A 26,962-nucleotide genomic window follows, 5' to 3' on the forward strand; every position below is an offset into this window, starting at 1 on the left:
CCAGCAGCCTCAAGTTATTCATTTGTTCATTCATTCATTCATTCATTCATTCACTATACACCCAGTCATGAAAACCATCTCTGGGCCATGGCTGGGCACTGGGGGAGGGGAATGGAGACAAAACATCACTTGCTCTGAAGAGCAAGATGGGAGAAGATGACAGGGACTCTAGGGCAGGACAGAGAAGGGAAATCCAAAGCTGACAGCCAGGGATCAAGACTGCTCCTACTGCCTACTGACTGTTGTCAACTTAGGTTTTCCATGGCAAAAGCATAACCCTCAAAACCCCTTCTGGTTTATAGGTCCTTCTAGAAAAATACCCCAAGGGTTCCCAAGGCTTGAAGAGGCCACCTGTAGCTGATTTGCATAAGGCCACATGCTAAGAATTGGTGCCCTCCAAGTCCACCCCAGCTCTGCCTGGCTCTGGGCACACACTTGCAGGGAGGTGGTTATTGCTCTCTTTGTCTGCTTCCTCCAGAGGAGCCAGGGAGGCGGGTGTGGAGGAGGTCATTCCTGGCTGAGACCTGAAGGGCACATGAGAGCTCACGGGGAGATGGTGGGGAGCGAGCTACTCTGGCAGAACTAAATGTCGTGAGTCTTATCAGAGGCTAGTGTCCACAATTCTGAGAAGTAAGCGAAGCTGCTTGTGAAAGGGCACTGGCAACTTCCTCAATCTGCTCTCTGTTTCCTCCAGATGGGGCACAAATAAATAGGAAGAGCCTGCAGCTCACTGGCACTTGGAGGCTGCCGAAGGAGGCTGCCTGTCATACAAGCACAGAGGTAAGTGGCTGACTTCCTGATGCGGATCTGAGGATGGGCGCAAAGCAGGGGCTGTGGGGGTCTCCAGGGTGGAACAATACAGCATAAGACAGGGCTGGGGCAGCATATCCCTCAACCTTGAACTCTCTAGAAAGACTAGGTCTCAGACTCCAAGACAGTTAGTAGAGGAGAGGCACACTGGAGCATTGGAGCAGGGAACAAAGTCAGAGCTCTGGAAGAGGTATGGTTAGGATGTGCTCTGGGGCTCTGGGGCTCTGGGAGGACACAGCTTTATCACTGGAGGTCTGGTGGCAGGGAGGACTCCCTGAAAGCTCTACCTGGGGCTAACTACTGTGTTCCTTCTAACTTTGCCACCCATGTGTTACTTCAGTCCCTATCCTGAGTTTCTGGTCACACATCTGTGGGACAGGATGAGTGGGAGACATAATTCCCTCTGTCTTCAATGAGAAATGGAAGAAGGGCAGAGAAAGAGAGAGGGTAGAGACAATTACCTACAAGGATGAAGAAGTGTTGGGGACAGAGCCAGGGATGTAGAACTTCCCTTGGTACTGGGTGTAATTTGGCAAGCTCATTTGGGAAGTGCCCAGAGACATACCAAATTACACACCTCTTTGTGTGTGTATGTGTGTGTGTGTGTTTTTTTCTGTCTCTCTGTCTCTGTCTCTGTCTCTGTCTCTGTGTGTGTATGTTTCTGTCTCTCTGTCTCTATGTGAGTGTTTCTGTCTCCCTAATCTTTCTTTTTCTGTCTCTCTCTTTCTCTGTGTGTCTGTCTGTCTGTCTCTCTCTGTCTCTTTCTTTTACACACTCAGACACAAAGAGACACAGACAGACAGACAGACAGACAGACAGACACACACACACACACACACACCCCATACTGTGCTCTGAAATCACCACAGATGATTTAGGTCCAGATGTGTCGCTTCTGTACCTAGTGTGCCAGCAGGTAGGTGTCTCATCACATAGCTAGGGACCAGTCCCTCCCAGACAGGGGCACAGACAACCCCTCTTCTGACAGATCACTCTCATGTCTCACAGATCATAAACTAACATGTTCATATATCCCACATGCTGTATTCCAGAGATCATGCATTAGCCATTGTTTGACAGAAATCTCCATGACCTGTTAAGCAAAGAATTTGCCTGAGGTTCAGGCCCCTGCCTCTGCTTACGCCCAGCACATAGGGTCTTTGAACCTTATCACCCAATGAATTGGACCTTCACCCACATCTCTGTAGCAGCATCTCCCCTCTCCCTACCTCTTTCTTTTTTTAAAATATTTTTTATTACATCTTTTCCTCAATTACATTTCCAATGCTATCCCAAAAGTCCTCCATACCCTCCCCCCCACTCCCCTACCCACCCACTCCCACTTTTTGGCCCTGGCATTCCCCTGTACTGGGGCATATAAAGTTTGCATGTCCAATGGGCCTCTCTTTCCAGTGATGGCTGACTAGGCCATCTTTTGATACATATGCAGCTAGAGTCAAGAGCTCTGGGGTACTGGTTAGTTCATAATGTTGTTCCACCCATAGGGTTTCGGATCCCTTCAGCTCCTTGGGTACTTTCTCCAGCTCCTCCATTGGGGGCCCTGTGATCCATCCAGTAGCTGACTGTGAGCATCCACTTCTGTGTTTGCTAGGCCCTGGCATAGCCTCACAAGAGACAGCTATATCTGGGTCCTTTCAGCAAAATCTTGCTAGTGTATGCAATGGTGTCAGCGTTTTGAAGTTGATTATGGGTGGATCCCTGGATACGGCAGTCTCTAGATGGTCCATCCTTTTGTCACAGCTCCAAACTTTGTCTCTGTAACTCCTTCCATGGGTGTTCTGTTCCCAATTCTAAGGAGGGGCATAGTATCCACACTTCAGTCTTCATTCTTCTTGAGTTTCATGTGTTTAGCAAACTGTATCTTATATCTTGGGTATCCTAAGTTTTGGGCTAATATCCACTTATCAGTGAGTACATATTGTGTGAGTTCCTTTGTGATTGTGTTACCTCACTCAGGATGATGCCTTCCAGGTCCATCCATTTGGCTAAGAATTTCATAAATTCATTCTTTTTAATAGCTGAGTAGTACTCCATTGTGTAAATGTACCACATTTTCTGTATCCATTCCTCTGTTGAGGGGCATCTGGGTTCTTTCCAGCTTCTGGCTATTATAAATAAGGCTGCTATGAACATAGTGGAGCATGTGTCCTTCTTACCGGTTGGGACATCTTCTGGATATATGCCCAGGAGAGGTATTGCTGATTCCTCTGGTAGTACTATGTCCAATTTTCTAAGGATCCGCCAGACTGATTTCCAGAGTGGTTGTACAAGCTTGCAATCCCACCAACAATGGAGGAGTGTTCCTCTATCTCCACATCCTTGCCAGCATCTGCTGTCACATGAATTTTTGATCTTAGCCATTCTGACTGGTGTGAGGTGGAATCTCAGGGTTGTTTTGATTTGCATTTCCCCGATGATTAAGGATGTTGAACATTTTTTCAGGTGCTTCTCTGCCATTCGGTATTCCTCAGGTGAGAATTCTTTGTTCAGTTCTGAGCCCCATTTTTTAATGGGGTTATTTGATTTTCCGGAGTCCACCTTCTTGAGTTCTTTATATATATTGGATATTAGTCCCCTATCTGATTTAGGATAGGTAAAGATCCTTTCCCAATCTGTTGGTGGTCTTTTTGTCTTATTGACAGTGTCTTTTGCCTTGCAGAAGAAGCTTTGCAGTTTCATGAGGTCCCATTTGTCAATTCTCGATCTTACAGCACAAGCCATTGCTGTTCTATTCAGGAATCTTTCCCCTGTGCCCATATCTTCAAGGCTTTTCCCCACTTTCTCCTCTATAAGTTTCAGTGTCTCTGGTTTTATGTGGAGTTCCTTGATCCACTTAGATTTGACCTTAGTACAAGAAGATAGGAATGGATCGATTCGCATTCTTCTACATGATAACAACCAGTTGTGCCAGCACCATTTGTTGAAAATGCTGTCTTTCTTCCACTGGATGGTTTTAGCTCCCTTGTTGAAGATCAAGTGACCATAGGTGTGTGGGTTCATTTCTGGGTCTTCAATTCTATTCCATTGGTCTACTTGTCTGTCACTATACCAGTACCATTCAGTTTTTATCACAATTGCTCTGTAGTAAAGCTTTAGGTCAGGCATGGTGATTTCACCAGAGGTTCTTTTATCCTTGAGAAGAGTTTTTGCTATCCTAGGTTTTTTGTTATTCCAGATGAATTTGCAGATTGCTCTTTCTAATTCGTAGAAGAATTGAGTTGGAATTTTGATGGGGATTGCATTGAATCTGTAGATTGCTTTTGGCAAGATAGCCATTTTTACAATATTGATCCTGCCAATCCATGAGCATGGGAGATCTTTCCATCTTCTGAGATCTTCTTTAATTTCTTTCTTCTCCCTACCTCTTTCTTAAGATTTAAAAGAAGGCTCCTTCTCTGTCCACATGGACTGAATTACAGCTGCAGACCCTATCCTGGTATTGGCTCTAACAAATCTTTAGCTGGAACCTAATGTCCATACTGGAACCAGAAGGCTGTCCTATAAGGCTCTTCCTCACTTGCTCTGCTGCCTCTGCATCTAACCCTAGACCTCTCTCTTCCCCTGGTGACTCTCCGGGGCCTTCTAGGATCTCCTGCCTGTCTATACTGGAAATTGTTGTAAGTCACATGTTGCATGGGGCTGGGACTGTACCTTCACCCAGACTTGCTGAGTACAGAGATACCTGTTCGCCATCTCTCCTCACGACTTCTGGTCTGGCCACACTTCAGGAAGGGACCAGAGTGCCACAGGGTGCTTGTCTCCCTTGCCACCAGGCCTCTAGATGATGGTTCTCAACCTGTGGGTCGGGACCCCTTGGCAGTCTCCTGTCAGATGTCTAGCAGATCAGATATTTACATCGTGACTCAGAACCATATCAAAAGACTGAAGTAGCAATAAAATAATGTTAAGGTTGTGGGTCACCACAACATAAGGAACTGTTTTAAGGGGTCACAGCATTAGGAAGGTTGGGAGCCACTGGTCTAGACCCTCTTGACCAGGGTTCATGATGGCATTGCTCAGTTCCATGTGTCTAAGGCCTCTCCTCAGCTGCTTTCTGTGTGACCTCTAATGACCTCTATATGACCTCTACATGTGTCCTGAACTTTTCTCCTGCAATTCCTCAAATCCTGAGCCTCTTTAGCAACACTGACCACAGAATAAGTAGCCCAGAAAAAAACAGCTTATTCGATTTAAAAATTCTAGATTTTGGCACAGCATCCAAAGCAGGTGATCTGAGACCCCTTACACTTGGGCATGCTTCATCTTCCATAGCTGTCACTTCTGTCAACATGGCAATCCATTCCAAATTATAAAAGGATCCATCCATTCTCAGGGCACCCTTCGTTTTCCAGGAAGAAGTTGCCCACTGTGCCTCTGTCCATAGCAACTTCTGTTACTGAAATTCTCACAGCAAATTTGATCTGGTCAATTCTTTCACTACCAGGCCTTGAGCTATTCCCATCATAAGAGAGCATTACAGGGGTGAGTGCCTGGATGTAGTCAGGTGCATGCTGCTGGTGTATAACCATGGATGTGTGGTCTCACATATGCATGTGTGAGTGCATGCTTGTACTTGTGTGTGCGTGTGTGCGTTTGTGCATGTTGTGTTTCTTTCCGCACCTGGGATTGGCTTGTAGGCTCACCATACAAGCTTCTAGGCCTGGCTGTAGGGTTTTCCCTCCTCAGAGGCCCTGCCAGAACATACTAGCATATTCAGATTCTAGCTTAATTAATTCATATCTGGTTTCCTTGTAGTTTCAGAGTGAATAAACCTTTGTGCTCACTCCAGGTACCTCTCCCCCGAAACCCCACTCAACAGTTTTGCTTTTATTGTGTGAAGTTATTCATAACCCAGGACTGTAGGAAAGGTCATGAGTTCATGAGTGTTTAATGTCGAAGAATGACACAAAAGACACAGAAACCTGACTTTTTAGTGGTTAGAAAAACCAGAATCATGGATGTGGCAAACACATTTCTGTGACTAGGAATGTATTGAGAAATCGTGGCTTTTAACTTACCCAGTCCAATCTGGCCAAGACACAGAGCAGCATCCTCTGCTGAATTTGAAAGGTCCTGGATCGAGGAAATTCTACCTCATCTGAGCTTATTTCTGAGATCATTCAGAATAGGAGGAGCCCAGAACCCTGGGCTTCTCACTCACGGCTTGGAGTTGAGGAAGGTTTATAAGCAACTACTGCTTACACTGCGCTGTGTGTACACGCCACAGAGCAAAAACTAAGAACCCAGAGTAGCCCTGCAGCCACTAAAGTCACCCAGTCAGTTCTGAAGAGTGACTGTTAGAAAATGTCCCCAGAAGAATATAGTTATTTTTCTACACTTGTGAATATATGCAAGTGGGTGTTGGTCTGTAGCTCCCAGACAGGGTGCCAAGTTCACTTCATTTCATGGACAATGCTTGCCTCTTAGCCAGCACCTCACCCACTGCAGCAGTCCTTCCATGTGTGAGACACATTGCTGCTCTTCGCCGAGTGGACCCATGGCTCTGGCAGAGCCCCTGGCTCATCACTGATGTCTCCCCTCCTTTCCTTTGCTCTCCTCCAGCTGAGGAAAGCGTTCCTCTTGGTGTCACGTCTCCCTTCCAGGGCTTCTGAGACCCAGGAGATGACGCCCTGCAGACTGGCTGCCTTTGTTTCTTTTTTTGGGGGGAAGGGTAGTTTTTAATGTTTGTTTGTTTTGTTTTGTTTTGTTTTGTTTTGTTTTGTTTTGTTTTGTTTTGTTTTGTTTTGTTTTGTTTTGTTTTGTTTTTGAGACAGGGTTTCTCTGTATACCCCTGGCTGTCCTGGAACTCACTCTGTAGACCAGGCTGGCCTCGAACTCAGAAATCCACCTGCTTCTGCCTCCCAAGTGCTGGGATTAAAGGCATGTGCCACCACCGTCTGGCTAGGCTGCCTTTCTCCAGGTCCCTGAGCATCTTTCAGTTTCACTGACTCCACAAACACTTCCCTGCTTTGGCCATGCACATCCCAGAACTTTCCCGCCGTGCCTTTCTCATGGCTATCTGTTCTGTTTCTGTCCTGGTTTGGTCATATGCTCTCCCTGAGCCCATTTCACTTCCCCTGTACACCGGAGCGGCTTCCATCTCTGGTCACCAATACTGCAGTATCGCTGGCTCCAGTCAGATCCCAGAGGTGTCTTTAAAATATCAGTTGGGATTGTCCAGTGGTCCCAGTGTAAACGCAATCTGGAAGGTGACAGCCGCCTAAAGTCCTAGTAAGCAGGATGAGGTTTCCCTCCTGCTACTTCATCATCTTTACCCACATGATTTCTAGCCAAGCCAGTATTCCATGCATTCAGACTTGGTTACATGTGATGGAATATATATCCCTGGGTTACATATTTCTCTGTCAAGTTTAAGATGGGTCTGTATATAAAGTATTTCTATCATCTGCTGCTGCCCCTGTTCTGTTTGCTCTGCGTGTGTGATCAGGAATGTGTGGGTACATTTGTGTGTACGTGCACGTGGAGGCCAGAGGACACTCTCAGGTGTCCTTCCTTAGGTACAGAACATCTTCTTTTGAGACAGGGTTTCTCACCAGCCTGGAACTCAGTAAGTAGACCAGGCTGACCTGGAACTCAGTAAGTAGACCAGGCTGACCTGGAACTCAGTAAGTAGCCTAGGTGGCCCGCCAAGATCTGCCTTTCTCTCTGACTTCTAGTGCTGGGATCAGAAGTGTAGGCCACCACACTTGGCCTTTTTCCAGTGGCCTCTGGGCCTCTGACTCAGGTCCACATGCTTGCTAACAAGGTTGTTATGCACTAAGCCACCTCGTCAGCCCTGTCTGTTGGTTTGACTTTTGTTTTGCTTTGTGGTTTCTGGCTTCAATGTTTTACTCAACCCCTAAAATTAAAGATGTAGTTTAATACTTTTAATGGCTTAGTTTTGGGTTTCAGCTCTTTAATTCACCTTGGATCTGGATGTAAAAAGACAAGTTCACTTGAAAGTGTGGTCCCCTCATTGATTAGGAGCCACCAGTCACAAGTGTGCAGTCCCTCTGTGCCTCAGTGGCTGGAGACAGCAGTCTAGCTTTCTGAGCTCTGATGCACTTGGTTAGATTCACTATTGTTTTGATCTTTGCTCTGACTATGGGTGTTTAGTAGCAGATGCCCACGCCTCTTCTGCTCTGTGTTTTGGACTCAGAGTCAGCTCAGTCAGGGCATTCACATCCTTCTCTATCCTTTGTTACCATCTCATGTAAGCCTCAGGAGTCTTCTCAGCACACTGATCCCTGGAGACAGAGTTGGGACTCTCTCCTGTGCTAGCATTGGCCGAGGGTTGGGGCAGCCCAAGTCCTCTCTGACTCAGACACTGGCATGGGGACCAGGGGGACAAACTCAGGTCATCAGAACGGTTTGCACACTGAACATTTCCATGGCCCTGGAAAGTAAGTTGGCCCTGTAGCCTCTTGGTGTGGATGCACTGTGGGTGGACGTTTGAGCTTCTCTCCTTCCCTGGTGAACTGCTCCAACCATGCCCACCATGCACACTTCCATAACAAATCTGGATCTAATTGGCTTATGAAATGGTTCTGTCTGCCCTCCCCTCAAGCATATTTCTTCATACACTCAGGGATCAGGGTGTACTAACACTTTGGGTTTCCTTCTATTCTCCCTCTCTGCCAAACCAGCTCTAATCCCTTCCTATCCTTGGTCTCGGTCTGGTCAATATAAGTATGGCAGAGCAGTCTGAGTCGTGGTGGACATAGGACAGGTCTGCCACCAACAATCAGGAAACCCAACTCTCAGGGAAGCATGGTGAGAGAGATCAGGTCCTCAGCCAGCCCACCTGGGCTCTGTCCCAGCCTGCCTCACCCAGCTGTGGCACTGTGGCCCATCACTCCACATCCCTATACAGTTTCCTGTCTGCAAGGATTCTAACAGCTGCCTTGACCAAGATGCATTGATTTCCCCAATGTGCTTTGCACACTTCCTGGTTGATGGTGGGCATTAAACCTCAGGTGCCTGCTCTCATGGAGTCTCTGTGTGTATTTAAATACTCAGGCACCTGCTGTCATGGCTTCTCTGTGTATATTTAAATACTCTGCTCGAGGTTTTTGATGACACAGCTCTGTTGTCTTTTACAGTAGATGATAACCTATTCTCCATGATTTCAACTGTTAGGGACTGAACACTCATATACCCCCAAACTCTTATGTTGAAACTACATCCCCAAGAGAAGGGTACAGGAGACCGGTGTCCTTCTATTAGACATCCCAGGAAGCTCCCCTGATGCCTCCACTATGGCAGTATCAGTCAGAAGCCTTGAGGAAGAGGTCTCATCTGACTTCAAACCTGCATGTGTCTTGACCTTGGCCTTGCCACTTTCCAGACAATAAAGAAATAAATGTCTGTGGTTTTTATGAACTATCTATAGATGATAGATAGATTATAGATAGATACATAGATGATAGATAAGATAAGTGATAGATAATAGATGATAGATAGATAGATAGATAGATAGATAGATAGATAGATAGATAAATAAAGATAGATAAATAGACTAGATAGATGATAGATAGAAAGATAGATGATAGATAATGGATAGATAGATGATGGATATAAAGATGGATGATATATATATATATGAATGATAGATAAGGAAATGATTGATTGACAGATAGGTAGATAGATAGTAGATAGGCAGACAGACAGATTGTTGATACATGAATAAATAGACACATGATGCAGGCACATGGATGGATGCAAGAGTGGATGAACAGATGTGTACATACAGATATGAATAATATATAGATACATAGATGAACTGATCCATGGATGATAGAAGGACAGATGGGTGTGTGCTGTGTGCATCTTGATTCAAGTTACCTATAGGGTAAGGGGTCACAGCAATGGCTCTGCAACTTTGGTACTTCCCAAGAGAACTCAGTGAAAACAAGGAAATCCCCAGACTTCAGAGAAAGGGGAACTGGGAAGCAGAGGGGCCTGTGGGAGACCTGATGGTAAACTAAGCAGAGGTAGGGAGAGCACCAGGCTCTGCCTGTGCTCCAGAACAAGGTTGGGTGGGTGTGTGCAGAGACAGAAACAAGAGAGGAATCAATCACCCCTAGGCTTGCACCGCCCCCATGGCCACATCCATCAAAGGTGTGGGTCTCAGCTCCTCTGTGTGGCCTGGTGCAAGCTTAACAGCAGCCTCACTCTCACCTCTCCACACTGCAGTGTGGTCTGAGGAAGGATCTGCTGCCTCAGAGGCCATCAATTCATCTCTTCTATGTTCCTGCTTTAGCACAATGAGGCTTAAGAGAAGGGAACAGTTCCAGGGCTGCACGCATCAGGGCCTCTTCTCTGGGTTCAGGTCACTTGGCATCCGCAGTGTACTGGACAGCTCTCAGCCTTACACATTTTCTTACAGCCAAAAAGGATGCAGTCTAGGAGGGAAGAATCACAAGCCCTGTAAGATGAGTGGAGCCAAACCCCCAGCCAAGCACCAATACAGAACCCCAGGAAAATGAGGACACCCCCCTGCCCATAGCTTCCTGTGCAGCCACCAAAAGTGCCAAAATGGACCAGCAAATGGCACTCACATGGGGGCTATGCTACATGGCCCTGGTGACTCTCTGTTGGGGACATGGGGTGACAGAGGCAGAAGGTAAGTCTGAAGACCCCACCCTTTATCTCCCTTTTTAGTGTTGAGTCTGGTAGGAGCTCTAACCACCAGAAGCCCAGCAGCCTCCAGAATCCCTGCAGCTCCACCCACTGTATCCAGCTCTGGTTTTTCCTGTCTCTCCTACATTCTTTCTCTCCTTGAGGTGCCCCTGGCCCCTCTCTTCCCTGTTCTTCATATCCCTGCTCCTCCTTGCCTGGCTCTGGAGCATCCAGCTCAATGGTGTCCCTCTCCAGCCATATTACTCAATGTATCTCCTAAAACTTCAACCTCCAAGGAGCCAACATCTTCTCTGCCTCTCCCTCAGAGCCCCTATTCCTTTAAGTATTTCCAGGTCCCCTAAATCTTGGTCTTGAGAGCAAAATATCTGTCCCCAAAATATCTCTAGCCTTCTCCTCTACCCAGAGGCCTATGGCATGCTCTGTTCCCAGTGCCACATGGATTTCCTCCATGACAAGGTAGGAGCCACTTTCTCTTTACCAAGCCCAGCTTAGAGAGAGGCCAAGGCTAAGCAGCTCAGGACCCTAGAAAGGGATATACCAGCTACTTCTCAGGCACTGCTGTGTCTGTCCTACCAAGTGACACCTCAGAGAACAGGGTCAGGCCTGAGCAATGCCCTACATGAGAGCAGATGCAGCACAGAACATATATAATGGCTGATAACCCACTGGGATCTCATGTTCCTGACAGAAAAGGAGCATCCTTAACAGGATCCACCACATAGCTTCACCAGGCTCAGGGCCTCTACCTGGTCACCTGGGCTTCAGCAGGAAGTGGGCTTTATGTGCCTGCCTTTAATGTGAGCCCTCAGGAAACAGAGGCAGGAGGATCTCTGTGAGTTTGTTGCCAGCATGTTTTTAAAGGAAGTTTCAGACATCCTTGGTTACCTAGAAAGGCCCTGTCTCAAAAGAAAAAAAAAAGACACTCCCGTGGGACAGGAGAGGGACAGGGGACACCTGGACACCTGGAGGGGAGAGGCTGGCTCTCCTGATCCTCTGCTTCTCCTTGCCAGAAACAGTCCCTCTGAAGACTCTGCAGTGTTTCAATGACTACACCAACCGCATCATCTGCAGCTGGGCGGACACAGAGGATGCCCAGGGGCTAATCAACATGACCCTCCTCTATAACCAGCTAGAGAAGTGAGTGCCACTGAGCCCATTGGTACTGCTGGCCAGCAACACCTCTCCTCCCCACTGATGTGTTGTCAATGATTGCGGCCATCATCCCCTGTCCCCTGACCTGTGGGATACCCAGCCATCCCAACACCTGCAGCTTCTGCAGCTCTAGGCCTCTCCAGCCCTGAGCATCCTGTCTCTCTCCTCCTCTCCTCATCAACCTGGCCAGAGGAGCTGCTGATCTCATAGTCCTCCTGTCTCTCCTGTATTCCTTGCCTGAACATACTCCCCCAGGATTTGACTATCACCAAGGAAACCAAACTGCCCCTGCCACTGAGAAATACCCATAGCCAAATGGCCAGGCCTGAACCATGTTCTCCCCCACACCAGGATGACCTCCTGTAGCTTACTTTACTACTGTCATGGCCCCCTGATGTCTCTGACAAATCTTTCTGTTCTATTTGCTTCCTTTTTCTCTCCTGTCTACTGTAGAGTGTGAGATCTGTAAATGAAGCCCTGGCTTCCTATCTACACGCAGTCTTTGGGGGGCGGGGGGGGGGGCTCATGGGCAGAGACTCTCTGGGGAGGATGGCCAACTCCAGCACAGATATCCCTGCCTACAACACAAGCATCTCTCTATGCTTTTATTTGAGTAATCCATTTCTCTGACTCCAAATGCCATAAACTGATTTCTGCTCTTGATCCAGTGATTGTCCTGCTTCTGCTGTCTCCACATCTCACTTTATTAGCTGGGAAGTGATGACAGCTTGACTAAATGACTATGAATGCAGGTTTTAAATGTCTTCTACATCCTTTCCTGTTCCTTAGTTAACACTACTAAGTTTATCTCCCAATGAAATGCAAGTCTGACCAACTTGGAAACCACCACCAGCATCCAATCTCCTTAGTATGACCAGGATGGAACTATCTTGTTAGTTCATCGTCCTAACCAATCAATCCCTGCACAAAAACATGTCACTCACTTTATCACTCTCAATTCCTGCCTGCTTGCTACTAACAAACACATGAAACCTACTTTCCTTGCCACCAGACCCATGACTGTTTTGCTTACAGCAGGAAAGCCAGTACTGAGGGACAAGTCATTAGGGCCACAGACATGACAGACTGACAAGCATACAAACTAAAGAAGATGCCAGCAAGGGAGATGCCCAAGAGCACCCTGCGCTGATGTCACAAGTGTAGGCATTCAGTAGGGACTTGAGGAGAGGGTCCTTTTGGTCTCAGGGCTTTGAGGCAGTTACCAAGTGATCCTAAGGTTCAGAGTGACCTGGGACACAGTGCTACGGTTATATGAAGGTCCCTGGCCATCCTAGGTGCTGCACAACTACAGAGAAATTACTAATCTGCAAGCCTTATGACCTTGTCTCTTCAGTTTCTTTTCTCAGGAATAGTAGCCTTGATACAGGTAACGTGATACAGGTGAAGATACAGAAGAGGGGAGGAGAGCAGACAAACTTCCCCTAGAGAATGACCTTGACCTGGTTATCTGACCTTGATCAGAGGTGCTGTTCACATGAAAGCTCACCCAGAAGCCCAAGAATAACACACTGCTCAACAGCATGGCTGCCAAAATTAGTAATGTATAAAGTCACCTAGAAGTCTCTGAAGCTAAGGGCTTTTTAGGCTCCACCAGGATGCAGTCAGATTTCTTATGATGTGCTGTAAGCAAGCTCTTTAACTAGTTGGTGCTAGATTGTACCCGCTACAGTCTATGCATTCACTTACAGGACTAGTGGCAGCCCCAGGGACTTTGTACTTGCTGCAGTCAGCCTGCTGCAGAAATTGCCTGCTTTCCTTGCAAGTCCTTGGAAATTCTGGTCAAACTGTGCATGCAGTGAGTCCATCCGTATTCCCCACAGACTCTTCCAGATTCCTCATCCTTGTCTGTCTGTTGTATTCAACAATTTCCAGTGACAACATATTACTTAGTGATCCAGTGTGTGCCTGTTCCCTCCATTAGGATGCTCACTGCATGTGTAGGTGTGAGTGTGAGTGTGAGTATGTGTGTGTGTGTCTGTGTGTGTGTGTCTCTGTGTTGGCATGTGTATATTCTGTGTGTGTGTCTGTGTGCATGTGAGTCTCAATTCTCTGTGTGTTTCTGTGTGTGTTGTTCATTGCCAGACACTGACCTTGGATAATAGCAGAGACATAGTAGAAACTAATGAATGTTCCCTGACAGAAATCAATCAGTGTCCTGTGAGCTCAGTGAGGAACTCATGTGGTCAGAGTGCCCGTCATCCCACCGCTGTGTGCCCAGAAGATGTGTCATCCCCTATACACGATTTTCCATCACAAACGAAGACTACTACTCCTTCCAGCCAGATCGTGATCTGGGCATCCAGCTCATGGTCCCACTGGCCCAGCATGGTGAGGAGCTGGGGTCCTGCCTAGGCAGTGGGTGCAGGAGAGGGCAAGATACTGGGATGGGCTAGAGTGAGAGTCTCCCAGAATTAGGGACCATGTCTTGGGGTTGGAAGAGATGTGATGCGGGGCCTCTGCCTGAGGCTGCTCCTGTCCCAGATGCTTCTATCAAGCCACAAAGTTTCCCCCTGGAGGAGGTGTGCCTGTGTCTCCTGCAGGACTTTCCAGGTGACAGAACTCTGTCCTCTGTTGCTTTGGCCCATGGGTGCAACACCATGCCCTATTGCTGAGGCTCTGAGACCCACAGAGGTTCTCCGATTAGACCGTGGAGCATGAATGGCCACGATAGGTCACATGATAGGTCACATTGTCAGGCTCTTTCCATGCTTCTGACCCAGAGTCAGGGTCTGTGCCACCCTCTCTGGAGTGTGCAGGCAGCAGGCCCACAAGGCCCGTTGTCACGGCATGATCTTAAGAGGGGTCAAGGATCATTTGTGTGGTTCTCTTGGGGACTGTAGCCAACATGTCACCCACACTGCAGAATAATGGGGAAACCTTGGCTTGTATTGTTCTTCTAAGCCCCAGCTTAGATGTCAGACTCTCAGGGGGACACTGTGAGTCCTCTTTGCCCACCAACAATGCTAGGTTGAATGCTCTCATCACATCATTGCTGCTGGTGTCTGAAAGAGTCCCCTGCCCCTGGGGCTCAGAGGTGCAGACTGAAGGGTTAGGCGCCAGCTGCCACATTCAGGGATGGAAAGCAAATGGCTCTGGCAATCAGGAAGGGCTTCCCAGAAGGAAGGAAGGAGCTCTGCAACCAAGGAAGGAAGGATCCTCCCAGCCTTGCTCTGGGAGGATCAAAGAGCTAGAAGCAATTCTTAGCCAGGAAACCACGTGTGCAAAGGGGGCTTCTAGGGGGAGATCTGAGGGAGTGGGGCATGCTGGGTACACCAGGGATGTGCACTGTGTTCCAGGAAGCATCGAGTTCCAAAGGCTGGACAAGGGCAAGGAAATCATGGGTACAGACAGCTGCATCTCTAAGCTTGAACTAGGGAAGGGGGGACAGGGAAAAGAACCCCTTAGCCTGGTTTGACAAGACAGACATGGGGCTTACAATGAGCTGCAGCGGGACAAGAAGAGGGACCAAGACTTCTGTCTGGGGACAGGAGTCCATGAAAGTCATCAGGGGGGCTACACTTATGCTGGGCAAGGACAGTCAGTGGTAGGCACTTGAACTGTGAGGAGGCTGTGTGGCAGGAGAGGGGGCCCACTGGCTCACAGCACTCTCTGCCAGGCAGAGGCCATCAGTGCACAGCAGGGCAGGAGGAGGCCCTACTGAGTTGAATGTAAGGCAGAATTTCTTTCCAATCTGCATTTTGTAAGTTTCAGGCCTGAAGCTGAATGGGGTCAGCCAAAGTGGTACCAGGCTGCCCTCAGCTCCCTCAGTGTGCAGCCCTATAATCCCTCTGCTTCCCTCCCTGTAGTGCAGCCCCCCCCACCCAAGGACACCCACATCAGCCCCTCTGGGGATCATTTCCTGCTGGAATGGAGTGTATCTCTTGGGGATTCCCAGGTCTCCTGGCTTTCATCAAAGGACATAGAGTTTGAGGTGGCTTACAAGCGGCTTCAGGACTCCTGGGAGGTAGGATGCTGAGCTGCCTGTGCCCTCCCTTGGGTGACAGCATGTCAGGTTCCTCCTTCAGCTCCCATATCTCCACAGGATGCCTCCAGCCTCCACACTACCAACTTTCAGGTGAATTTCGAGCCAAAGCTATTCCTACCCAACAGTATCTATGCGGCCCGTGTGCGCACTCGGCTGTCCCCAGGTTCAAGCTTGTCTGGGAGACCCAGCAGATGGAGCCCAGAGGTTCAATGGGACTCCCAGCCAGGTAATGGAGCTGGGAGGATGTGCCCCTTTTAGGAGACTAGAAGTGGGGACAGTCTAGGTCCGAGTGAGGCTCCAGGATCTGCCCTACCTCGACATTGGAGCCTCCCACCAGCCCTATGTCCCCAGTAGTCTCTCTGGGCCACTTTGTGTCACACACTCTTGGCTCTCTGGCAACATACATGTTCTGTTAATGACCTCAATAGCAGCAGCATAGGCCCATGTGTTTACAAGTGCTGGGCTGTGTGTAGGATCACCTGTGTCCCTGAGTTCATTCAAACACTCAATATTTAAAGCTGGTCCACCTCCCTCAAGATGGAGCAGACATACTGGATTCTTCCCTAGCTGGGGACACACAGCAGGCAGGCTCAGAGCACAGTGGGCTGATGTTCAACAGCAGGTTCTGCTGATTTCAAGGATCTCCTCTGTGTGATTAACCTCAGGTCTCAATTAGTGAGGGAGGGTGGACTGACTGAATGAGGGTATATTCCCACAGGGGACAAGGCCCAGCCACAGAACCTTCAATGCTTCTTTGATGGGATCCAGTCCCTCCACTGCTCCTGGGAGGTGTGGACCCAGACGACTGGCTCTGTTTCCTTTGGGCTCTTCTATCGCCCCAGCCCTGCAGCTCCGTGAGTGTCCCCTGTCCATCTTGCCTTGCTTCTTCTTATCCCCAGGACCATACCTCTTTGAGGTCTTAGCTGGATCTGACATTCCCCCAACCCTGCTCTCAGCTCAACTGTATTTCCCCTAGGGAGGAGAAATGCTCTCCGGTGGTGAAGGAGCTGCAGGCCAACGTCCACACCCGCTACCGCTGCAGTCTACCTGTGCCTGAGCCCAGTGCACACAGCCAGTACACAGTCTCTGTTAAGCACCTGGAACAAGGGAAGTTAATCCTGAGCTATGAACACAGTGAGTGTGCCCTACCTCTGTCTGAGTTCCCAGTACTGTAGGGGTCCTTCGGGTCAGCCTAATAAATACAAGAGCCTCTTAGGCTTCTTTGCTTTTGCCACTTTCAAAGATTTGTAGATTTTTCACTCACAGTGATAAAATGACTGTTCTTGGATTAGCAGTATGTCTCAATGAGTGAAAGCAATTGATGAGCAGGCTTTTGAACGTGAGCTCAAATTCCAGCACCCACATGAAAAATTGTGCATGCTCATATACATTTGGCAAGAGACAGGAGGATAGTTAGGGCTTTCTGGTTGCTCACATGGATCTGGGTTCAGTGCAAGATCCTGTCTTAAGGTCACAGAAAAAGGACAAAAGACATCCTATTCTGGCTTCTGCATGCCTGTGTATAGACCCTGTCTTAGGGTTTTAAGCTGTGAACAGACATCATGACTGTCTTAGTCAGGGTTTCTATTCCTGCACAAACATCATGACCAAGAAGCAAGTTGGGGAGGAAAGGGTTTATTTGGCTTACACTTCCATACTGCTGTTCATCACCAAAGGAAGTCAGGACTGGAACTCAAGCAGGGCAGAAAGCAGGAGCTGATGCAGAGGCCATGGAGGAATGTTCTTTACTGGCTTGCCTCCCCTGGCTTGCTCAGCCTGCTCTCTTATAGAACCCAAGACTACCAGCCCAGAGATGGTCCCACTGGCAAGGGGCCTTTCCCCCTTGATCACTAATTGAGAAAATGCCTTACAGTTGGAGTTCATGGAGGTACTTCCTCAACTGAAGCTCCTTTCTCTGTGATAACTCCAGCTGTGTAAAGTTGACACAAAATTAACCAGTACAATGACCAAGGCAAATCTTATAAAAGCAACATTAAAATGGGGCTAGCTTACAGGTTCAGAAGGTTCAGTCCATTATCATCAAAGTGGGAGCATGGCAGCATCCAGGCAGAGCTGAGAGGTCTACATCTTCTAGCAGAACACTGACTTCCAGGCAGCTAGGGTGAGGGTCTTAAAGCCCACACCAACAGTGAAACACCTACTCCAACAAGGCCACACCTCGTAATAGTGCTACTCCCAGGCATAAACTTACACAAACCACCACAGTCCCCCAGACCCACATGGAGGCATATGCAACAAAGTGAGAGACAGAGACAACAGAGTTAGAGATGAAAAGAGGCAGATGGAGAGAAAGGTTATTCCAATGTGCTTTACTGACTTTAAGGACACAGGGAAGCTACAGCCAAGCCCTGCTGCAGACCATACTGTCTGCCCTCAAGAGTCTCACCTGGGACCTGCTCTCCTTCCTCACTGCTTCCTCCCAGATGCACGCCTGCCACTTCCCTGGACCACCATCCTTCTACACCTGTCCTGAGATTTCCAACTCCTCCTACAGCTAATGTTCCCATTTCTCCCATTTGGCTCTCTGTTTTACTTTCCTGCCTGGAAGGAGTAGATGCCCACAGATTGTGTCCCTACAGACCTATGTGCCACCTTCCTGTCACAGGGCAAGGACCCTGACACAAGGGAGACTTCCCAGCCAACCAGTAATGCTTGTCCTCTTTGGTAGGCAATCTTTTTGTCACCTGAGTTCATATCTAGCATTTCCTTCATGGGGGCCTTGCTCCAGGAAAGAGAGTCCTCTGAATTCAAGGGACCCCTCTGTGTTTTAGAGCCATCCACATTATTTTTGTGAAAGCCCTCTGATGTCACAAGCTATGACTCTCTTGTTTTGATGGAGTCATGGAAGGTGACTGAGTGCCTTTCTTTAAAGTGCCCACCTCTCTCAGAATGCACAACAAGGCGACATGAGGAAGCCTGAATGTGTGCCCAAGTCTCACCTCTATGCCTGCTCTCCAAGTGGACGGGGCTGTCACCAAAGTTCCCAGCTTTCTGTTTGTCCACAGTGCGATGGTGAGATGGTGATTCGGGTGTTTTTATACAGCTCTGTAGGGGACACTTTTAGAACAGCAAGGACTTGCCAGCCTGTGCTGATGTCAGGCAACTCCCAGAGTCACTGAAGCAGCAGAGGGCCCCAGCTAACACAGAAAAATAGAGACGGCTCTCCACTGCCCAGTTTTATCGTCTCCAGACTCAGTTTTCCCTGTGTAAAATGGGGAAATGTAAGGACCTCACGGGGGAAGGGGAGGACAGAGTGCGGGAGTTCCCACAAACTGAGTATGTTGCCCATGGATAGTCAATGGACCAGGGTAGAAAGCCATGGGTTCTTTCTGTTTTTTAATTCTTTTTTTTTATTTAAACACTAGCAGGGAAGCACCAATGAGCTTTGAGCCACCCAGGCTTACCTCAGGTGCTCCCCTCCCCCCATGGACCCACATAGGGTAACACTGTGATAAGGTAATGATGGGCGTTTCTTGGTGATGAGGTAATGATGGGCCTTGGTTGCTTATTATTGCTATGACATCATTACAGAGGCAACTTATAGAAGTGAGTTTACTTTGGGATTAGGGTCCAGGGGCTGAGAGTCCATGTCTTTCTTTGCTTGCTTGCTTTCTGACTGGCTGCCTGCCTGACTGGTTGTTGGTTAGTTGGTTGGTTGGCTAGTTGGTTTTTCAATAAAGAGTTTCTCTCTGTAGCTCTGGTTGTCCCAGAACTCACCTTGCAGACCAAGCTGACCTCACACCCATGTACATCGTCCTGACTGTCTCCCAAGTGCTAGAACTAAAGGCATGGGCCATCATGCTCACATCTTGAACCACAAGCCAGAGGCAAAGTACAAATAAAAGCCCTACCCCTATGCCCCAGTGACATGCCTCCTCCAATAAGGCCACACCTCCTCATCCTCCCCAAAAAGTTCCAACTGGGGACCAGACCAAGGACACAAAGATATAAACCTATGGAATCATTCTGATTCAAATGACCACAGAGTTCAAAGGAGTCAAAGCGGCTGGGGTTGGGGATATTGGTCCAGAGTGGAGAGTACATTTGACAAGCTTAGGATGGGGGAGGACATGATGAAATTTTCTGACATGATCCTCCCTCTAGTCCAGATGGAGCCTCCAACCCTCAACCAGACCAAGAACAGAGACAGCTACAGCCTGCATTGGGAAACTCAGAAAATACCCAAATACATTGATCACACATTCCAGGTCCAGTACAAGAAGAAGTCAGAGAGCTGGAAGGTGAGGTCCAGGACCCAGGGGATGTTACAGGCAGGGAGGAGAGGACAGAGAAGACATTCTAGGGAGCCCTACTTGCCAGGAGCTGACCCCGGTGCCTTAGGACCCACATGGTCAACAGGTGACAGTTTAATTTCTTGATGAAAGATTCAGGCTTAGAGAGGTGACATGAAATGGTCACATGACCAGTGCTGCCCTTGAGCTGAGGGGCCAGACTGGCAGAGGAATGGAATGAAGGGTTCAAATATCACCAAGGCCTGGGTGTATTTCCTCCCTAGAAACAGATCTGACCAATGGGACAGCTGCTGAGGGCCAAGCTGATGACAAGGCCTGTCCAGTATACATCACACACACATGCAAAGTCCTGCCAGCAAAATTCAGGCCCTGGGGCTCCACAGAGATTAACACAGGACCAGTCAGACAGAATTCTAACTTCAGACAGGAAGTAGGGAAACTTAGGTAGGTAGAGAGTCAGGAGAAAATCAGTCCTGACCCCCAACTCATAGGCTAGGACCCAGCAAACTAGCATGATGTTCCTGGATCAGATAGAAATTAGGCCAAGGCACAGCAGCAAATTGGGAGGTGGAGATAGCCTGGTCTTGGCCCTGGATGCAGCTTTCAGGACTGGAAGGGGTGGCACAGGGGGTTGGTTACAGTAGGCTCTGAACTGGCCTCCTGGACTAGACTAGAGAGTCAATGGATCTGGAGGTAGCTGCCAGGAAAGCAGCTGAGCCCCTGAACCTGGCTGGTGGCTCAGCTTCAGCACATCTGCCTCTGCAGGACAGCAAGACAGAAAACCTAGGTCAAGTCCATAGCATGGACCTGCCACAACTGGAGCCGGACACCTCATACTGTGCCAGGGTGAGGGTCAAGGCCACCGCTGACTACGATGGGATCTGGAGCGAGTGGAGCAATGAGTACACTTGGATGACTGACTGGGGTATGTCCTTCAGCCACCACCACACTCCTGGGACAGCCCCACTGCATAGGGCAAGGGAGGCAGAGAGCCACTCTACCCTGTATCCATCCCTGTGGGATGTACTTGGTATATTAAACACACTGTAAGTGGGGACTTGGGGAGAGAGAAGAGCTGGGGACCAGGCCTCTATTTATATAGGGCTCTTGGCTTTCTTAGCCTTTGTGGTAGCCATGATGGGCCAAGCTGGGTTTCTTGTTACAATGGCTGCCAGCTAGTCTATCTATGTACACAGATAAGCTGGAAGGTTGGTGGGACCCATTCGTCCTGCTGATTTCCCTTCCCTTGAAACCTGCATTCAAAGCTGGTGCGTCCCATAGTGACTGCCTGACACACACTGTGCAAGGTGGATGTGGGGTGGGGGATGGTAATGAAGCATTCCACATAGTCAGCCCTGTCAGAAGGGGGAGATCTCAGAGTGAGAGTCATTCTGGAAGAAAGAGGGCTAGAGCCATGAACTCCGGAGATGGGGAGGGAACTTACACGGCTCCAATCAAGAAGGCTAGGGGACCTTCTGCTGGAAACCTTCCCATCTCCTTGACCCTCCCTGGATCAGAAAGCCATAGCCCATGCTCCTTATTCCAAGAAGTCTCCCCAGTTGCCAAGATTAGTCATCCCCCCACCCCCCACGCAGGGTACTTGCTGCTGCTTAGGGCAGAACTTCCCATATTGAAGACAGGGTACGAACCCAGGGTTTCTTCCCAGGTATCTGGCCTTTCTCACAGAGGGCATGGGAGACACTAGCCTCCTCCCTTAGCCTGCACTTGTGCCTCCCATCTAATGCTGCTTCTCCTTGTTGACCAAGTGATGCCCACGCTGTGGATAGTCCTCATCCTCGTCTTTCTCATCCTCACCTTGCTCCTGGCTCTCCACTTTGGCCGTGTCTATGGGTACAGGTAAGTGCACTCTGCGCAGAGGAAAGTGGAAACTGGGCTCCGGGGTCACAGAGATGACACAGCTGGGCACGCTCTTGTTCCCAGTCTACCATTCACTCCCCTGGTTTCAGTTTTTTCTCCATAAATGGGCACAGAAGTAGCTGGCACAGAGGTCTATGGAACCTCGCATACACGTGTCCCCACCCTCCTGCTGTCTTCCAGGACGTACAGGAGGTGGAAGGAGAAGATCCCCAACCCCAGCAAGAGCCTCCTGTTCCAGGTAGGAAGGCAGGCCCTGCTGCTGGCTCCCTGTGCCATTCCTGTCCCCGTGGGAAAGCGAGGGGAAGCTGGAAGGCTAGGCATCAGGAGGTGGGTAGCTGGTATTGCCTGGGTGCTTGATGGAGGAGTCTCACAAATTGGCCTGCGTTCTGTCTGGAGCCACAGACAGAACTCAGAGCATTCTCCTGCACAAAATGGCTCGGAAGATTTGGCTCCTGGAGGTAGAGACAGGGCTGAGTGTCTCCAGGACAGGACTTGAGCACTGTACAGCAAGATGCCTTAGAGCTGGTGGGAGAGCTGACTGCAGCCAGGGTGTCACCAAGGGGTCAGCTCCTGAGACAGGAATGTGAAGGAGAGAAGGATATGGCTGTCCATATCTCACAGAGCAATGGCCACGGGGATACACCAGTGCCATGAGAGAAGAAGCTATAGGGAACAGCATGGCTGCTTACCCCAGGAGCTTTAGGGCTAAGGGAACACAATCCCTAGATGCCTCTTTGTTTCTTGGAGTCAGAGGCCTGAGCTGGGCCCTACCATGGGGCATTCTTCCCATGTCTGGAGCTTATGGAAGACACCATATGCACATGTGTCCTTCCTGAGGTGCCACATTAACAGACTCAAATGCCCTTTCTTTTGTAGGATGGAGGTAAAGGTCTCTGGGCTCCTGGCAGCATGGCAGCCTTTGCCACTAAGAACCCCCCTCCCCAGGGGCCACAGAGCAGGCTTCTTGCTGAGCAACAGGGGTGAGTGGTTGGTCTCTGACCCTTGCTGAGCCTGTGGGAGATAACCTGTCCATGGTGCACATCATTGTAGCCTGTGGGTCTCTGAATTTGAAAGGAGATGCTGCCCACTGTAGCAAGCAACACACCAGGTAGACATGAGGAAGACTTTTTCTGACTCCCAGGTTGGGGTAAAACAGACAAGGGACCAGAGGCAGCATCCCAGAGCAGGAAGCCTCTCCTTGTCAGGTGCCCTATGTAAACCCTGCACTACAATGGCCTCATGGGTGACTGAGAGTGCACACTGTGGGACTTCAGCCTGCTAAGCCCATGTGTCAGGGAGTCAGCAGCCCCGTATGGCAAGTGTGAACCTGGCCCTGAAGGTTCACACTTGCTGCAAGGAGCAGAAGAGAGCAAACATTAAGATGGTGGTGTGAACTGAGCCCTGAGCACGTGACGCTTTGGGACACTGGACATACACCATGTCAGTCACAGGACCTCATGCCTAGGTGCTCAGACCTCATGCCTGAGGCCCGAAGGGATTCAGGCTTTCTGTAGAGCTCACCTGCTCTGGCTATACACTAAGTGTCTAGGTTCAACATCTCTGCCTACATTGTCTCCACAGGGTGTCATATGCACATTTGGAAGACAATGACGTGTCACCTCTCACTATAGAGGACCCTAACATAAATCGAGATCCACCACCTGGTCCTGATACAACCCCAGCTGCCTCATCTGAATCCACAGAGCAACTTCCCAATGTTCAACTAGAGGGACCAACTCCTTCTAGCAGACCTAGGAAGCAATTACCCAGCTTTGACTTCAATGGGCCCTACCTGGGGCCTCCCCAATCCCACTCCCTGCCTGATCTCCTAGGCCAGCTGGGTTCCCCCCAGGTGGGTGGGAGCCTGAAGCCAGCACTGCCAGGCTCCTTGGAGTACATGTGTCTGCCCCCTGGAGGTCAAGTGCAACTGGTCCCATTGTCCCAGGTGATGGGGCAGGGACAGGCTGTGGATGTGCAGTGTGGGTCCAGCCTGGAGACCTCAGGGAGCCCTTCTGTGGAGCCAAAGGAGAACCCTCCAGTTGAGCTGAGTGTGGAGGAACAGGAGGCAAGGGACAACCCAGTGACTCTGCCCATAAGCTCTGGGGGCCCTGAGGACAGTATGTTGGCCTCTGATTATGTCACTCCTGGCGATCCGGTGCTCACTCTGCCCACAGGGCCCCTGTCTACCTCTCTGGGCCCCTCTCTAGGGTTGCCCTCAGCCCAAAGTCCCAGTCTCTGTCTTAAGCTTTCCAGGTTCTCCTCTGGAAGCCCAGCTCTAGTGCCACCAGAGTTTGAGGACCTTGTGGAACTGCCTCCAAGTGTGAGCCAGGCTGCCAAGTCCCCTCCAGGCCATCCTGCTCCTCCTGTGGCAAGCAGCCCCACAGAGATCCCAGGAGAGCCCAGGGAGGAAGTGGGCCCAGCATCCCCATGTCCCAAAGGCCTCCTTGTTCTTCAGCAGGTTGGGGACTACTGCTTCCTCCCTGGTCTGGGACCTGGCTCCCTCTCACCACACAGCAAGCCACCCTCTCCAGGTCTGTGTTCTGAGACTGAGGACCTAGACCAGGACTTGTCTGTCAAAAAGCTTCCCTATCAGCCCATGCCCCAGGTGCCAGCCAATCAGCTTTTCAAATCCCTAAATCATCAGGACTACCTGTCCCTGCCCCCTTGGGACAATAGCAAGTCTGGGAAGGTGTGCTGAGTCTGTCCCCTCCAAATCTCACCAGCAGCCTGGCACCGCAGCCTGTGGTCCTCAATCTAAGCATCACCACAGAAGCCTCTCTGACTTCACACTCCTCCTTGCTCCCAACCCTGACACAGCAATACCCCCACCTGTGCTTTTCTCTTCCCCCTCTGTCCCTCTTCCCTTCCCTCCATGTTCCCCTCCCACCACCTCTCTTTCCCTGTCTCTCTCTCTCTCTCTCTCTCTCTCTCTATCTCTCTCTCTCTCTCTCTCTCTCTCTCTCTCTCTGTCTCTCTCTCTTTCCAGTTTTTTTGCCTTCTATGGGATCTTCCTTCCTGTTCCTCTGACCTGTTGGAGTGGGGATGAGGCCTGTGAGGGTGAGCTCTGCATGGTCTGTTTAGGGTTTAAGAACTGCTGAGGTCAGCTTGTCCACCACAGGCATTGATAACACAGCACATTTCTGCATCTGTGTGAAAAGTTGGAGTCTCAGGTGAGCCCCTTGGGAAGACAGACTGTAAAATTGGGCAGGCTCTTGTCGCTCAAGAATAGACATGGTCCTCTATGGTTGTCTGAAGCTCCTGGGGAGACCTGGGGAACCTTGTAGAGGGTACTTGATACCCTCCTTATATACAGAAATCACTGATGTGCACAAAGCTGGACACAGCTATGGCCAGGCTGGAGGGATGAGAAGCAATGGGGAGGGCTGGGTGTCTAGAACTCATGGTGTCAACTGTAGACAAGCTTAGTTGTGGATCCCGGACAGCACACCCAGAGACTAAGTCTAGACAGCTGATCTGTTTGTTCGTTCTCCCTCCAGAGCAAAGCCTGGATACCTGTGCTCTCACCGGCCTCAGATGAGGGTCTGCTGTGGCACTGTGGCCCTTGGCCATCACCACCCTCTTGACAATCCAGGCACAATGCCATTACCTCATTCTGTTCTCACTGGAGTTGTTTGTTCATGGTCACGTTTGCACATGGCCTCTGTGTGTGTCTTGAGTATTGGCTTTTTGGGGGGTGGTGCGGAAGTGAGGTTGGGAGCTGAGCTCATGAACAGTTTTGTCCCTCAGAGTGTCCTTTTGGATGAGACTGAATAGCTCTTTCCACATGGCCTTTTGTGGGACATACATGTTTCCCTTGAATGTGCTAATTTTGTGCAGGAGGCACAACAGCTCCGTCAGCCATTGGGGCCATATTTGCAGCAGACTTTGCAAGAAATGTACATGTGCCTTATATTCTTTCTGTCTTTTTCTGTGTCTCGAACCTGGAACAGGATGCGATAACTTTTCTTGACCACATGCTTGCTCTGCAGAGTTCTGTCCTTATATGTTCTGTGGACCTGGAGTCAATGGACATTGCATCATTTCTCCACCTATTTGTGCTCTGTCAGGCACTCCATGATCCATCATTTTATGACCTGGATCTGGTCTGTCCTATCTCTTGGTCTCACTCACTGGATGGCAGCCACATGTCTTCATACTTGATTTCAACCCTAAGCAGGCAGATCAAGTGTTCCTTGGTCTATGTTCACTGCAGCAAAGAAAACCACTAACATCTTGAAGGTATTGCAGTGGCAATGTTCAACAAAAGCCTGTCAACACTTTCTAAAGAGACTGCTCTAGAGAAACAAACAGGAATGGCCTCCATGTTTAGATATCAACACTGAAATGCTTTGCTTTAAGAGGGAACATTGTAAAAACATTTTTTACATACAATAAAACATAGCTAAAAACAAAGCCATGTGTGTGTTTATGTCTGTGTGTCTGTGTGTTGAAAGGTTGGGGATGGGGACATATTGAATGCATGGGTGCCTTGTAAAGAGTCCATAGGCCTGGGTATTCAGTAACTGAGGCATCTGCACCCCCTCAGAAGAGAAGAGGAGGAGGTGTGGGGGAGGGACTGTATGGGGATGGTAATCAGAATGTAGAGTGCATAAATAAATTGACAAATGGAAAAATAGAAATATAAGCATCATTGAAGATTTAAAAAGGAAATCATAAGCACTTGATTTCTTACAAAAAGGCAAAGGTCTACATTGGAAGAAAGACTAATGGTTCTAGCACAACACCACTCTTCAGGCAGAAGGAGGAAATTAAAGTCAGACATTCCACTTCATACACAGTAAATTCTACTTTTATCAAATTCTGAGGGGTGATGAACGCCACCCTCACTGTATCTAGTTTGGGATCATGACGACTTGGGAAGACACAAATATTACTCAGCCCTTCCATGTTATGAACACTCAAAGGCACCGTGCATCGGATTGGAGATTTTATGTGAATGAGTGTACTCAGACACTCAACTTGAGAGTTCTAAATCAAGCAAGGGCTAAAGCCAGGAGGCAGTTCCTTTAGAGGGTTGCTGGGATCTCACAGAGCTCATGCTGGGCCACATGGGAGGGATCTAATGTTGGGTCATGTGATCCCACCAATGCCGAAGACTCTGAAATATCTCTGTGAGGAGAACCCTGGAGATGGGTGTGATCATTTCTCATGCCTTCCC

General features: G+C 49.2%; 1 protein-coding gene across 1 annotated transcript; it reads left to right on the forward strand.

Annotated features, from left to right (window-relative positions):
- The first annotated feature begins 700 nt into the window (after positions 1-700).
- LOC110310449 (interleukin-3 receptor class 2 subunit beta) lies at positions 701-26,175 on the forward strand. The gene is made up of 14 exons (XM_021183429.3): positions 701-780; positions 10,220-10,456; positions 11,484-11,610; positions 13,787-13,974; positions 15,453-15,610; positions 15,689-15,857; positions 16,350-16,485; positions 16,608-16,765; positions 19,757-19,893; positions 20,671-20,830; positions 21,672-21,762; positions 21,964-22,021; positions 22,660-22,763; positions 23,365-26,175. Exons 2-14 carry the CDS (start codon positions 10,369-10,371, stop codon positions 24,479-24,481), a joined length of 2,691 nt encoding a protein of 896 aa, XP_021039088.2. The 5' UTR covers positions 701-780; positions 10,220-10,368; the 3' UTR covers positions 24,482-26,175.
- The last annotated feature ends 787 nt before the right edge of the window (positions 26,176-26,962 follow it).

This window comes from Mus caroli, unplaced genomic scaffold (assembly GCF_978045245.1).
Source record: "Mus caroli unplaced genomic scaffold, Mus_caroli_1 scaffold_16, whole genome shotgun sequence".
Lineage (NCBI taxonomy): Eukaryota > Metazoa > Chordata > Mammalia > Rodentia > Muridae > Mus > Mus caroli.